Consider the following 12,065-nt stretch of genomic DNA (forward strand, 5'->3'; position numbering starts at 1 on the left):
GACAGCAACCACGGCATATAATAAATTGAGTGGAAGCTCTCTGATATGAGCAATCATAATTGCTCAATTATGGTGGAATCCCTATGATCAGGATCGCACATCAATATGAACTTTTATTAAAAAGGATAAACTCAACTATTTTGTTGAATCAGGATCTTAAACAACTTAAAATAATCTTGGATTTCAATTATGGGGTTGTCTTTGCTGCCACATTGCTGCACTGCTGCAATACTTTTTAAAATAATATTACTTGACTGTTAGACAGAACACTTCATCTACACTTCCAAAGCATTATCTAAAAGTGAATATATTATTCTCATTTTTAAGCTTGGAAAAACTGCTTCACGGAAAGTGGCTTGCACAGGGTCACAGAAAAAGTGGACAATGTCATTAAAGTTTGGACTTTTTGCCTGAGACTTTACCCAGTGAGTATCCAGATGCTGTATAATCTGGCAGCTGGCAAAAGAGCTCTGGGGATTAGGAATAGGATCTAGAACAAAACTTTTCCCTTTTTTGATTTCACTGTGACCTACCTAGGTAGTAATGGAAAGCTGCTACCACTGCAGAGTTTTTCAAAGGCTTCTGTGAAATGAGTTGCTGGTATCTATCCAATTCCTAATGAACAGATCCCCTTTGAACAAAATCACCTGCACTTACTGCTACCTTTATTGGCAACCTCCATAAAAAAAGCCAGGAATCAAACAGATATGAAAAAATGAACTGCTCCATCAGGTCAAGTACGATATGAACTTTTAGGCCAAATTAGGAAGATTTATGCTTTCTCTGCTGTGAGTTTGGCATTTTTATGAGCCCTAAATTGTATATGTGGGGTTTTTTTAAATTAAACATTTTTCTCAAACCTTCCCTTTATATTCATGTGGCAATAAAACTTTCAGATGCCTGAGAAAGACATCACTAAAAACTGTAAAATTCATCAGGTGAGGTGCACTGATTGGTAATTGCATAAGAAGGGCTGAGAAGTCATGGTAAACTGTGGTAAAACAGCAAGAAAGTGTTGGATTTATAAATATTTTTCAATTTTTAAGCTGAAGGCAACATTATAAAGCAATTTTTCCTTGTTTGTGATGGATTTTATTTCATGTTAATGCAGAATGCATAAGGTGGTACTTGAATGTATGCTACAATAATTCCACTTTAGGCCCCTGTGTCATTGTTTAAAATCTGTTTAAAATAGTTTATAAAAGTAATTTTAAGTAGTAGAAATACTTCTGTAAGTGCTGGGAGGTGAATGTGATCTCACTGAGGAAGCAGGATTTCCAGTCAGGGAAAATGAAATAAGACTGACAGAACTTGGATTTCATAGCAGCTACAATGCAGAATATGACTTTAAAAACTGGAGAAATGAGGGAAAAAAAACAACTCAGAAGATGGGAAGGAATTAACGGAACAGCTGATTGAAGCTGTCAGATTAATTACCTGGGTGTTTGCCAAGGCTACTCTCTGAGTCAGGGACGTTGGGATCTCTCTTCTGGGATTATAGAAGAGGAGATAAGTATCCCACCCTGGATATATGGGCTTGACTCCTGGCACTTGCGGGCAGCTACAAAATTCTGTGTGGTGCCACAGTAAAGCAAGCACAACATTGATGAAAACAGAGAAAAATGGATCCATGCTGGGCAAGCTGTAAGCACTATTTATGGAGCAATGGGGAGTTACTGGCAGCTGCAGGGAGCATGGAGCAGAAGCCATGCCACTTAACTGAAATGAATGCTCACAGTGGACCATTGGATCAGCAGGGGTGAGATCAATAGTACTCCTACTTTTCCAAGTGGCTGCCTGCTTGAAACAGCAGTGAGCAGGAGTGCCATTACTCAAGTCTTTGGGTGCATCTTGTTACTTTCCTCTGAATGAAGAGATCTCCTTTGTAACCCTGGACTCAGTGCACAAACTAGCCAGACATTAGCTTCCCTCTGAGACAAGATCTGCCTAAAACGTGGTATTTTAATCTCTGTCTATTTTGCAAATGTAGGATTTGTGTCATCTAAGATTCAACATCTAAAACAATCTAGGATTTATTAGTCTGTGGAGTGGGAAAAGCACCTGCAGAGGAAAGATCATCTCAGAGGGTGACAAATAACTAAAAGCAAAATGAAAAGACTTCTTCTAGAATTCATGATCAATCTGGATGTTTTCAGAATTAACTGTTATTTGAGACCATTTTTATAGAGCCAATGGCCAGTTTAATGTGGACTCTGATACCACATCTGCTAAAATGTGCCCAAAAGGAAATAAGCACATGGAAGAGGTTTGGCTTGTTGGCCATGACAGTGGCTGTCAGTAGTTCCTTCAGATAAGCAGAAAGGAGTCATGTGAAGCAAGCCTCAAGCCTAAAACATGTGCACAACTTCAGCAAATTCAGAAAAACACTGTACCACAAGCCTACCTTTAAATTTGAGTCATGTTAACAGTCCTGTAAGTCAGTGGAACCATTGATCTGCTCAAACACAAGCCCATGCATATGTTTTACATGACCAGAGGATAATGGCCTGCCTGGAGATTGACCCTTTCTACTAGGCTGGCAGGGTGGGATTTCCTCTCCCTGATCTTATCATAGAATGCACCACAATCATTGCAGATTATTTCAAACCCTAAAAAAAATACTCTAGGTCTACAAAACAGACATAGTTTCAAATGCTTGTGTGAGCAAGGCATTTCCCAATTTTCTTTTTAATTTCTGTACTGTGTTTAAGGATGTTGACACATTGACTCTCCACGATATGAGTTTACACACGCACACAGACACACACAGACACAGACACGTGCACACAAAGGTCTGCAGAATAGATTTTAAAGTTTCTATGTGCAATAAACAACAAAGTCCCAGTTGAAAGGGTCCAGAGTGAAAGCTGAGCTCCCAAATGAATTAGACTAAAAAAGATAACACCCTGAGGCATCTGTGTGTCTCAGCATTTAAATTATATCCCTTGAAATATGAGTTTGGACTTGGTGCCAAGAAATGGTTGAAGAGCTTTTTCATGAATATACCCAATAGAAGACCAATCTGTTGAAATGAAATGTGTCTCTAATCATTTGGTATAAACATAACATGTTTCTACTTTATTATGTAACCTTGAATCATCTTAGTCTTTTAATGAGGATTTTGGATTGTTGCTAATGCTTTACAATTTCATGGAATTATATTGTCCTGGTATTATGCTACATGGAGAATATGCACTAGAATTTAATTTTCCACTTAGTTAAATGGATAAAATAATTTCCAGGTTTCTTTAAAAAGAATTACTTCTTTTTTTTTTTTCCTCTAAGGCCTTGTCTCATTTGTACAGATATTCCATTCAAATGGTATAATGCTGAAAAAACTTTTTAGCAGATTTCACTTTCTGAGTCATTTGACAATTCTTTTGTTCTTTTCTTTCTTGAATTATAGGCTGTATGTTCTTTTTCCTTTTTAGGATTAGTGATTACATGGATCTGACCCCTGTAGATATTGTAGGAAAGAGATGTTACCACTTCATTCATGCTGAAGATGTGGAAGGCATTAGACATAGTCACTTAGACTGTAAGTACTTCCATTTTTGTCAAAATAATCTGGTACGACAGCTGATTGCTCCTAAACTACTATTTATATTCCACAACTGAGATCTTCATCTTGCACCTGCTTTTTTTTTTTTTGTCAGAGGTTTTCAGAGGATGGCTTAAATGTCATTCTTTGTGTGATTTATTTCCAAGTCTTTTTCTAGACCTATAAGATAATTTAAATATGTGGAAATAAAGCATTATATTTGTATTACTTGAATTTCCAGCAGCTGTTAATTTACACATTCTATGCATTATTTTAATCCTTAAAGTATTGCTCACATGAGAAACTCCCTCCCTGGCACAGAATGGGAACTCCTCTTTGAGGATTTTGCATTTTTCTGAGTCATAACATGGAGGACAAAAACTGCAGCATAACTGGGATTTCACCAGGTTTTTCATACAGAACTGAGCTACAGCTCTACTAGTGCTTTAACCAGCCCATCTGTTAATATCTAAATGGTCCCCATCCTTACAGCATCTCAGTCCCTGTTATATGCACACTGGTAGTATCTGATTGGGATAACAGAAGTACAAAACTGTTGCAAGAGACAAACCTTACCAGAAAACATATGCAACGTCTGTGTATGGGGGAAGGGAGGATCAGCCTGATTCCTTGTAATTAAACTCTTTGTATTCCTCTTATTAAAAGCCATAGGGCCTAATTCTTTTCTTGTTGAGATCTGTTGACTTCAGTGATGGGGCTCCTGATTTACCCTTGTGCGAGAAAAGACTTATGCCCATAATCTCTAATTTATCTGTGCCTGCAGTGAAGCCAGATAATTCTTTGGAAGTTTCAGTGACTGACTGCGTTTATGATTGACTTTGGTGTTTTTCTTAATGCAGAAGATGATCTGTGAACTGCTTCTTAAATTCAGAGACACAAATCTGAATAACTCTGCTCCCCCTGCATCATGTCCTACTAGCATTTCCTAATGAAAGGGCAGCAGCCCAAACGCAGCCACATTTAATTAGATTTTACAAAACCATATGACTACACTAGAAGGCAGAAAAAAATGTTCCATCCTAAATTACCTTGCTTGATCTGCAAGGGAAGATAGGAGGATAACTCTGATCGGAAAGCAGGAGAATAGGGACAGCTTCTATGACAACATAAGGCAGCCATCAGCAGTATTAGGCTGTGTAAAGATTTCAGAAGTTTCTAGAATGTAAAGTGTATTTGTCATAAGATCAGGTTAGATATATTTCTGAAGAAAAAAAATAAAGTCAACTATCCAAAGGTATAAACAAAGTAATTTTGTATCATTTGAATTTTAAGCATTTAATTCCAGGAGAATATATCAGTTGCTGAGAAATGAAGGAGAAAATTCAGATTCTTGCTCTCAAAACTGGAAGTCAAAAATGACAAGTTACACTTTCACTGCACTATCTGACCAAGGAAATAAAAGATATTTATGACTCAGATTTACCATACCACCTGGCATAGATGAACATCCCATTTGAAAAAGACCTTAATCTTCTGAATGACCACTTCTCTCTGAAATAGGATATGTTTTATGAAACATTTATCTTCAGAAAAATTCAAGATCTATGCAGAGAGTATGAGTGCAGTATGGTCCAGTATATAAGCACTGGACTAAGACTCAGGAGACCCTGAAGAAAGGAATGATTTCTAGAAAATCACTTCAACTTACTGTATTCCTGCTCTCACTGTAAGTCCAGTTTAGCTGGTTGGATTCAAACTTTACAAACACAGGGATTTCTCGCACTATCAACATCCAGCGTAGCAGGGTTCACAAACCTGGCTGTGTGGCTATAGCATAATTATTCTTGCCAGGCTAGTTGTTTGTTTTTTTTTTCAATAGATGGGGCTGGTTACATCTTTTATTTGTATTTGTTTTCTTGCCTTATAGGAACAAGATGGTCATAGAATCATTTAGGTTGGAAGGAACGCTGGGATATCATCTAGTTTCCACCTAATGCTCAAAACAAGATCAATACTAATTCAAAGTAAAATTTTTAGCACTTTGTCTAGTTGATGTTTTAAAACTTCAGATTCTCCAGAGCTTCTCTGAGTGACTTGTTCCAATTACCTTAATAAGTGTCAGTTATCCTCACAATGGTTGTGGGTGTTTTTTACCTCCTATCTGGTTGGAATTTCCCTGTGTGCTGGTGCAGCTCATGGCTCCATCTTTGCAGTATCCTGCTTGAAGATATGCTGCTAGGTTCTCCTGAAGTCACCTTGTCTTCAGGCTAAACAAGCTTGGTTCCACAGCCTTTCCTCACAGAACAAGTACACCAGCCCCTGGGTGTCTGACAGACCTCTTCTGAGATCACTGAAGTTTATCAATATGTTTCCCGAGGTAGGAGCCTAAAATTAGATTCCAGATACAATTTAAAGAGTGATGAGTGAAAGGGCATAATGACTTTCTGTGCTCTGCTGGCTGTACATTTTTATTACAGCCCTGCTGATTCATGCTTAGTGTAGTGTCCAGCACAGGTCCCTTTTCACAAAGCTTCAACCCAGGCAGTCAGTCCCAAGCCTGTAACATATCTGTCCATTCCACATACAGGACTTTGCATTTGTCATTCCATGTTCAAACTCATGCTCTCTGTGAAAGATCTTCAAGTTTAAATTAGTCTTGGTAGTAACAGGGGAAGAACATCTGCCAGCTATTAGTTCTGCAGAAGCCAAAGTGGTTCATATCTTTGCCCAGAGAGATGTTCAACTTCTAGCATTTGACAAAAATTGTATATAAACCGAGAGAAAAAAATTGGAGAACCCCAAAATACTTCACAGCAACTTGTCAATCCTATGAAATCAAATTCAAACCAAACTAAAAAGAGAAAATCTTCCTGGTTTAGTAAAACTAGAATTAAAATTCATGAACTGGCAAACACTGTCTGTGGAAAATGGAACCCAGCAGAACTCGTTCCCCAAAATAGAGAGCACAGGACATTTGCCAGTAAATCATAGGAAAAAACTGCTTGAGAGCACAATGAAAAACAAACAAAAACCAAACAAACCAAAGGCAGATTTATGAAGTATTTTGAAGAGGACCTGGAAGCTAAAGTAATGGATGGAAAGCACTAGTGAGAAAACAAAGCAGGACCTGAGAAAGTAGCAAATTGAAAAGGTTGTGTTTGATGGAGAATGCAATCAAAAATCTTGGTTTATTTTTAAAGGAGATAAAATAATTTTTAATTATTAAAACAAGAAGAAATCCAAATTGCAGTTGTAGATTTTAGCAAGTAAAACTGCTAATCTGCCTATTTCCTGGTAACATATAAGGAAAAGGTAAGACCACTACATCCTTCTTTCTCATCCAAGATATTCAAAGACATCAAAGAGAAAAACAAGCAAAGAAGAAAACGTTGCACAAAATTACACAGAAAAAAAAAAATCAAGAGGGCTGTTGATGGCTTCAGATCATGGCAGCCAATTAGAAACTTAGAAAAGCAGGCCTTGTTAGCTCTGTCTCAGATAAAAAGAAGACAAAAGCAGTCTCAGGAATGTGACCATAACGAATATAATTGTGAAGAAGGTCTGCAAGACTATAGTAATGACAACAGGCTTTTATAAAGGAACTACTGCCCTAATGAAAGGTCAGTTTTGGTCAGCAGAAAAGCTTTCATTGGCTTTAATGGACATGGGGGTCATGCCCAAAAAAAACTATTTTTTGTGGACTTAAATTCTGAGCGCAGTGAAGTAAATTGCAAAAATTCCATTAGGTTCAAAATTTCTATTAAGAGATGTATGTTAGTTATGCCTTTATGCCCTTGTGAATTAATAAAACAACATTCATACTCTGTGCATATGCCTGCATTTATAGCAACTCCATAATACATGGCATGATAACATAAGCTATTGAAACATCATTTTTTTCCAAACAAAAATAAAAGTTTATGCTAGTTGTTTCTATTGTGTTTCATTCAAATTTTGAATGATCATGCTTTTTCACAAATCTCTCAGCCAATTTTTTGGTGTTACAATTCTACCTTATTAAGCTTTTTTCTGTTTTAAAATGCTTCATTTTTTCAGGAGTTTGGGAATCTTCTCATTTGTTCATCTTCATCATGTTGCTGGTAGAATCATGACAGATATCACTTACCATACAATCAAGTCTCTCTCACAGAGATCATAGTTAAAATGTTCTAACAGCCTGTACACATCCAGCATCATGGCCCAGCTGTTGGTTCAGCCAATCCACAGAAACTGGCTAAGTTGCAACAACTCTTGTTTCAACCAAACCCTCAAAAATTACAGGTCTGGCTGTACCCTGGCACAGAGAGTCTCTAATCCTAGTTCTGTAACAGAGCTTTTCATTAGGTTACATGGCATGAAGGAGCTGTAATTGAACGTTTTGTTTCACAGTTGTGCATCTAGAACTAACACCCTAGAAAGACCCCTCATGACCCAGTTCTGCTTTACTTGTAAGGATGGGGAAGGTGATAGGATCCTCTCTATTTACTTACCACTGCATAAAAGCATTACAGGACTGAGCTGTGTGTCAACCACAGGGCAGATTGTGCACTTTCACCAAGCCATGAGTCCCTGAATGAGTAGAACTGCCCTTGCTCTTACAACATCAGTGACAAAGATCTTAAAGCTAGCAGGATATATATTTGATGTCAAATCAACACCAGAAATCAAAAAGATCAATAAAATTACTGTTGTATCAGGTCTTTGCACTCTCTGTAGAATGCAGCAAGGGCAATTGCAGCTGTGGGGAGTATGATGCTGTGCATATGTACTTCCCTTTTTTTTGACACTGCTATCATTCAGCAGTCTGTAACAGCCCCTTTTTGAGAAGTTCATTTCATGCTAAGAATGAGTGGATGTCATATGCTGTAGGAGTATGCATCTTCTATTTAATTGTAAAAAATTAATGATCTTCATTGAACATCAAGTATTTGATGTTACTGTTCAATGAAGTCATTAAGAAAGCAGCAAGGAAGAATAAAAGTCAAGACCTTTGAAGGCAACCATGAATATACTTTTGGGCAAATATATGATAACATGCCACCATTTCAAAATTAATATATTGTTTGCAAGAGCACTGTCACAAGCACATACCAATTGGTATTGGTATATAATGTGTGCTTTTTCATTTTGGAATCCTAATTGAGGTCTAAATTCAGAAATCCAGCTCTGACAAGAAAGATACTGTTGTCGTCAGCTATTGCTTAGAAAAATATCATCCTCTTTCTTCAGGATTTGATTTACAGCCATAAGAAATACAATTCCTCAGGAACAGTGAGCCAGGGCAGTTCATTTCCCATAAAGCAAAGGTCTCTGATGAGTATGTTTGGTAGCACTCCCTCTCATCTACTTTATCTGGTTTCCAGTGGTTAGAATAATCCAGTCTTTCTGAAAATAAACTATTCCACATTCACCTTTTTCACAGCTCCCCTATTTTTCAAGGAATATTACCCCCTCAGTCTGCTTTTAAATCAGTTATATATTCATGCTTTCTTTTATGTATGTTCAGTAGAAAAAAATCTATTGCTCTACAAAATATTGCTTAGTGGTTTAGCCTACCAGCTGTAGTTGAATTAACCCTTTTAACTTATGCACATCAGTTATAATTTTTTATTCTCTTAATAACCTCAAACACATGAAAAACAAATAGAATGAGTTGATAATTTCTAACAGTAAAATACTTCACATATTTTGCTATCATGCTGTGGAATAACTCTGCAATGTCAAGTAGCTCACAATTAGTAAAACTGTAGGGGGAAAAAAAGAAGTGTTTTGATCCTGAGGAATTTTTATCCTAATCAGATCGAAATTTCAATGCTCTTGTAGAGCTTAATATCTTCAATAACCAAAAAAATCAAACTGATTCCAATGTCAGGTTTTACATTCTGGGACTGAAATAAAATGCTAAAATATACAAATGAATCTCATGTTTGTACAAGTTTATTATCATTGCTGGAAAGCAAGATTGATTCTAAATTAGGCTGATAGAATGTCAGGGGTTTAGCTATTTCTTAAACTAAGCCTAGCTGGCACTGTGGTGACAGCCTAGTGTATGCTGTTTTCACAGTATTGCAGAAGTGCTGGTCTGACTACCTGCACAATCTTTCTCTCTGCCCATAGTATGGGCCTGCAAAGATTTCTGTGTTGGACACTGGCACCATTTAGTCCTTTTGGCTGGAGATAGTGGTGATACAGAAAGATGAGGGAACAGGAGATAAGAAACTGGAAGAAATGGAATCATGTAAAGAAAATGTTTTTTATTTTCTTACAGGGCAAAAAGGGATCATGGACTTCGGTTTTAGCACATGCTTAGTGTTTGTTTTTCAGTCCTAATGAATCTTGAGAGATGTACACCTACCCAAGAATGTGTATTGTCATGTCTTTTAGCCATGCTTTGAAATCCTGAAGATGTGCTTGCTCCTGCAAATTCTTCTTTGGTTTATATGAGATATTGGTCTGTCTAGCTTATTTAGAAGAAAGGGAAAAACAGTCTGCAGTGTGCAATTATGTGTGCCTTGTACCCTTGTTTTATACTCTGTTAACTCATGGCTGCCTCATTTCTTGACAAGTGATACATTTTTGTGCGTGGACGATAGTTGTTACTGTTGTAATATTTGGTGGTTTAATTTTCCATTAACCACAAAAATACTCAGACATCATTTTTAATCCCAGGAAATTTCCAATCTTTGTGATATTTTGTGCCTCAGTTTTTCAAATGCAAATTTTTTTTATATTGGACAAGTGCTTTCTGTATGTAAAGTAGATAAGGGTTTATCAGGAGAATCCAATCTTTAGGATAGTAAACAAACCAAAAAACCCTACAAAGATAAATCTTTAAGCTATTTAAATCATTAGCTGCTAAACTTAGTTGAAGAATTTTGCTTTCTGTAGCTTAGCAATATACAGTTATTTTGCAAGATGCCTCAGATATTGTTTGCATCAGTAACCCTTTAACTTAATTCCTGATGCTATTTCATCTTCAAATTAAATCTAATGCAATACTGATTTAGTGCACTCCCATTTCAGTTTGTAGACTTTCAATTGTGTCTTCCATAGCTCATAGTTAGTTGAAATTTGCACCCAAAATGTCTTATTTTGACCTTAAAAGTGTACATAATACCAGCTGTATAAATACATGCTGCATTAAAGGGTCATAGAGTAAAGGTTGAGCTCTGACTTCTGCTGGTAACCTCTGTGTTTTCCAGTTTCTCTGTTAATAATTTTCTGGGGTTTTTTTTAAGTCCTTTTGTGCTCAAAATTTCCAACCCCAAAAAGGAATTTATATTTTGATATTATTCTTGTGGTAAATTGCAGAAGCATATGTTAACTTGAAAAGCCATGGGAATAAAGGATATTATTGTACATGTCGAGTAGCTTCACCTTCATTCTGTCCACCAAACTATTTCTGTGCTTGTTGCTAGAGGATGTAAATGTATGCCATTTTCAAAAAGGACAAAAGTACTTCAGTCACATATCTTCCTACTTTCATTGCTGAGGTTCTCTCCAAGTTTATTGAGACCAGAAATTTCCATCACCTTGTAGTCTAAATCAGAAAGTGTGTTGCCCCACTCAAAATCCAAGAATGGATTAAGGATTTTGTTTGTAGTTTACTAGGCTGTGAAATACCCCATCCTAAACCGTCACTATGAAGGTATGATGAAACTTACAGATTTTCCCAGGATTTTAGAAACCTGCTAGTGCTGTGGGCTATTTCTCTTCTTTTTCTTTTTCAAAGGTCTGGACTGCTGACCTAGTGTGTCTAAGGGAGACAGTTTTCAAAGCTGTAAGGATACGAAAACAGTATCAGTAAACTGTGTAGCACATATCAAATGTGTGACAGTAGGTCTCATTAGCACTCCTTTGAAAGAACCTGCATAAATCACCTGAGGCTTTGCCATCCATGTGTCATGTGGTGGGTCCATGTTGGTTTTGATGCCTGATAACCTATAAAGTGAGTGGGCTGGTACAGGACTTTACCTCAGTCTTTTGGGAATGCCCTTCAAAACACCTGAAGCCTTTTAACCCAATGTCCATAGGCTGCTAAGTGTTGCATCTCAGCTCACAAGATACATAATTAATCCAATTATTCTTTTATTTTTTTTTTTTTTTAATTTTTATTTTTAAAAGTTGTGTTTGGGGTTTTTTTTGTTAACACTAAGCTACCTTTTTAAGGCCTGTGGACAAAGGTGGAAATCTTTGGGGTTTTTTTAAAAGTCATCTGATATAAAGGGACGGTATGTTTCAAAACATATGCTGTCAGATATGAGACAGTGATGAATCTTTGTGGTGGTTAGAGGGAGTTTGAACATTTGGCTGTGCCATACCACCATGACACTGTGCTCTAGATGCCTTTCCTCTAGAGATTAGCCTGAGAAAATCACTCATTTCACTCAGCCCAAGAACCCAAACAGGGACCCTTATCCCAGAAATTAAAGCATGTTTAAAGGGTTCCTGTCCCTTGAAACAGACCATCTTTAACCTAGGTAATTCAAAGATAAAATTAATATTGCTGACAATCTGTTTCCATGAATCTTCAGTCTCTTTTCCTGTTTTTGGGAGATGTAGT

At 36.9% G+C, this 12,065-nt stretch overlaps 1 protein-coding gene across 3 annotated transcripts in view; it reads left to right on the forward strand.

Moving 5' to 3' along the window:
- The window catches only part of NPAS3 (neuronal PAS domain protein 3), a 591,199-nt gene that overhangs the window by 564,603 nt on the left and 14,531 nt on the right, over window positions 1-12,065 (forward strand). For all 3 annotated transcript variants that reach the window (XM_088057760.1, XM_088057761.1, XM_088057762.1), the window contains one exon: window positions 3,432-3,538. In XM_088057760.1, the coding sequence (XP_087913886.1) occupies window positions 3,432-3,538 (107 nt within the window). The remainder of the gene's footprint in view (window positions 1-3,431; window positions 3,539-12,065) is intronic.

The sequence above is a fragment of the Pseudopodoces humilis genome, chromosome 7 (assembly GCF_049639895.1).
Source record: "Pseudopodoces humilis isolate 2021_Gansu_Grassland_sample_001 chromosome 7, ASM4963989v1, whole genome shotgun sequence".
NCBI classification, from domain to species: domain Eukaryota; kingdom Metazoa; phylum Chordata; class Aves; order Passeriformes; family Paridae; genus Pseudopodoces; species Pseudopodoces humilis.